Here is a 2,327-nt window from a genome sequence, read left to right as displayed (position 1 = left end):
TTTCTTAATAAATACTCAGAGAAGCATGGCTTGGGGCCTTTAGTCATGGGCACTGTTGGCCCCCTGTTTTTCACACTCTCTGTTCTATATCATTCCTGATAGTCTGTCTCATTATTAATAATTATAAAAATACTTTACCCTCAGTCTGCAACAGGGATGTTGGTAATTGGGGTGAGGCTGGCAGAGGTGGGCAAAGGCCCGGGGCAAACCTGTCTTTAGGGACCCGTGCCTGGGCAACCTTTCCCCTCTTACCCAGCCCCTCATGTCTTTAGGGAGCCGGGCCTGGGCAACCTTTCCCCTCTTACCCAGCCCCTCCTCTCTTGCTCTTACAGATGCGCCCTAAAGTCCTGTGGCACCTCCTTCGCCGGTACATGGCCTCTCGGCTCCAGTCCCTGCGGCTGGGCGGCTACCTGTTCTCTGGCTCCCAGGCGCCTCAGCTGTCACCAGCCCTGATGAGGGCTTTGGGTCAGAAGTGCCCTAACCTGAAGCGCCTCTGCCTGCACGTGGCTGACCTGACCATAGTGCCCATCACCAGCCTGCCCTGCACCCTGCAGACCCTGGAGCTGCACAGCTGCGAGATCTCCATGAGCTGGCTCATTGACAAGCAGGACCCCACGGTATTGCCCTTGCTCGAGTGCATTGTGCTGGACCGTGTCCCTGCCTTCTATGACGATCACCTGCAGGGCCTGAAGCGCTTCCGGGCCCTGCGCTCGCTTGTGCTAGGCGGCACCTACCGTGTGACCGAGACAGGGCTGGATGCAAGCCTGCAGGAGATGAACTACCTGCAGAGGCTGGAGGTGCTGGGCTGCACCCTCTCAGCTGACAGCACCTTCCTGGCCATCAGCCGCCACCTCCGAGATATACGCAAGATCCGAGTGTCCGCGAGGGGCCTCTCTGCCCCCGGCCTGGCGGTCCTGGAGGGAATGCCGACCCTTGAGAGTCTGTGCCTGCTGGGCCCACTCGTCACTCCGGAAATGCCCTCTCCAGAAGAAATCCTTGCCACCTGCCGCACCATGCCCAAGCTCAGAGTCCTTGAGCTTCAAGGACTGGGCTGGGAGGGTCAGGAGGCTGAGAGAATCCTGTGTAAGGGGCTGCCCCACTGCATGGTCATTGTCAGGCCCAGCCCGAAAGAGTCCATGGACTGGTGGATGTGATGGCACGGTTTGCTCCTTGGACCCAGGGCTCTGGCCCTCCCCACTTTCCATGGTTGCCTTGAACAAGCATCTTGATGGTCATCAGACTGAGACTTGAGGTGACTGAAGGCCCTATAAAGCCAACAAGGGTTTCCTTTGTTGTTTGTCAGCCAGTGGGCTCGGTGCCATCAACCAGCCTCTCTGAGGCCCAGTTCCCACAGCTGGAAATGTGGACTTCCATAGCTACCTCATGGTGACTGCAAAGCCCTGTGCTTTGATAGCCCTCAGCCCTGAGAAGATCCTAGATGGAGGGTGCTCTCAGGGTTGTCCTCAGGAACGATGGATGTGGAAGGGCCAGGTCGGGTGTGTTAGGGGGCCCTGAGGAGCCCCTCCTCGGAAGGCCTGGGATTGACTGTGCCTGGAAACGTCCATGCCCACACGCCATTTCTATCTCTACACGCACGTTGCAGGAGTACTACTAAAACTTGCAGTTTGATTATCAGTGTTTATAAAAGTTCTGAGCTTTATTTTATGTCTTATATTTTCCAAGTTTTTCACATGTATTATTTTGCTATTAAAGAAAAAGAATGACTTTTTTCCAAAGCAGTGTGCGTTTTATTCATTTGATACATGCTTATTGAGAACATGCTATTTTATTAGCAGTGCTCACTTTATCATTTGTGTCATGTTTATGGAGCACACTGCTCTTGGCCATCACACAGCCAGGCCACTAGTGACTCAAACAGAAAAGACCTTGGCCTGGTAGAACTCGGAGAGGAGGGACCTAGCCAAGCAGTTAGCCCTAGAATCATGGTGAGGTGAGAAGGGCAGGTTTCTCTGAGCTGAGCCCTGAGAAGAGACAGCCAGGTGGACAGCTGAAGAACACAAAGACAGACTCCTGAGGGGAGAAGGAGCGTGGTGTTTTCCTGGAACAGAAACAGTGGCGGTGTGGCAGGGGGAGCAGAAGCAGGTGAGCATGGAGAGAGGATGGGGTTGGGTCGGGCAGGGCCTTGTAGGTGCCTCAGCGATTCGTTTTTGTGGCGTCTGCGCCACTTGAAAGACACAGGTGTCAGATAAAGATCATGACGTTGGTGCAGAGTCGAGCTGGGTCAGAGGGCGTGCATGGCCCAGTCCTGCCTGGGCTTCCTGTGTGGCCCCTCTGTGTAGGCAGAGTCATGAGGGAAAAGGGCCGAG

The 2,327-nt window shown here is 55.0% G+C and overlaps 1 protein-coding gene across 1 annotated transcript in view; it reads left to right on the top strand.

The window, feature by feature from the left end:
* The window catches only part of FBXL12 (F-box and leucine-rich repeat protein 12), a 20,753-nt gene extending 19,599 nt beyond the window's left edge, over nucleotides 1–1,154 (top strand). Inside the window, exon 3 of the mRNA XM_006898757.1 lies at nucleotides 333–1,154. Coding sequence (XP_006898819.1) covers nucleotides 333–1,154 — 822 coding nt within the window. The remainder of the gene's footprint in view (nucleotides 1–332) is intronic.
* Nucleotides 1,155–2,327: the final 1,173 nt, after the last annotated feature.

Source organism: Elephantulus edwardii, unplaced genomic scaffold, assembly GCF_000299155.1.
Source record: "Elephantulus edwardii isolate Elephantulus edwardi_28Jun2011 unplaced genomic scaffold, EleEdw1.0 scaffold00237, whole genome shotgun sequence".
Taxonomy (NCBI): Eukaryota; Metazoa; Chordata; class Mammalia; order Macroscelidea; family Macroscelididae; genus Elephantulus; species Elephantulus edwardii.
The sequence above is the reverse complement of the archived record's forward strand: the minus strand, read 5'-3'. Positions and strand labels throughout refer to the sequence as shown.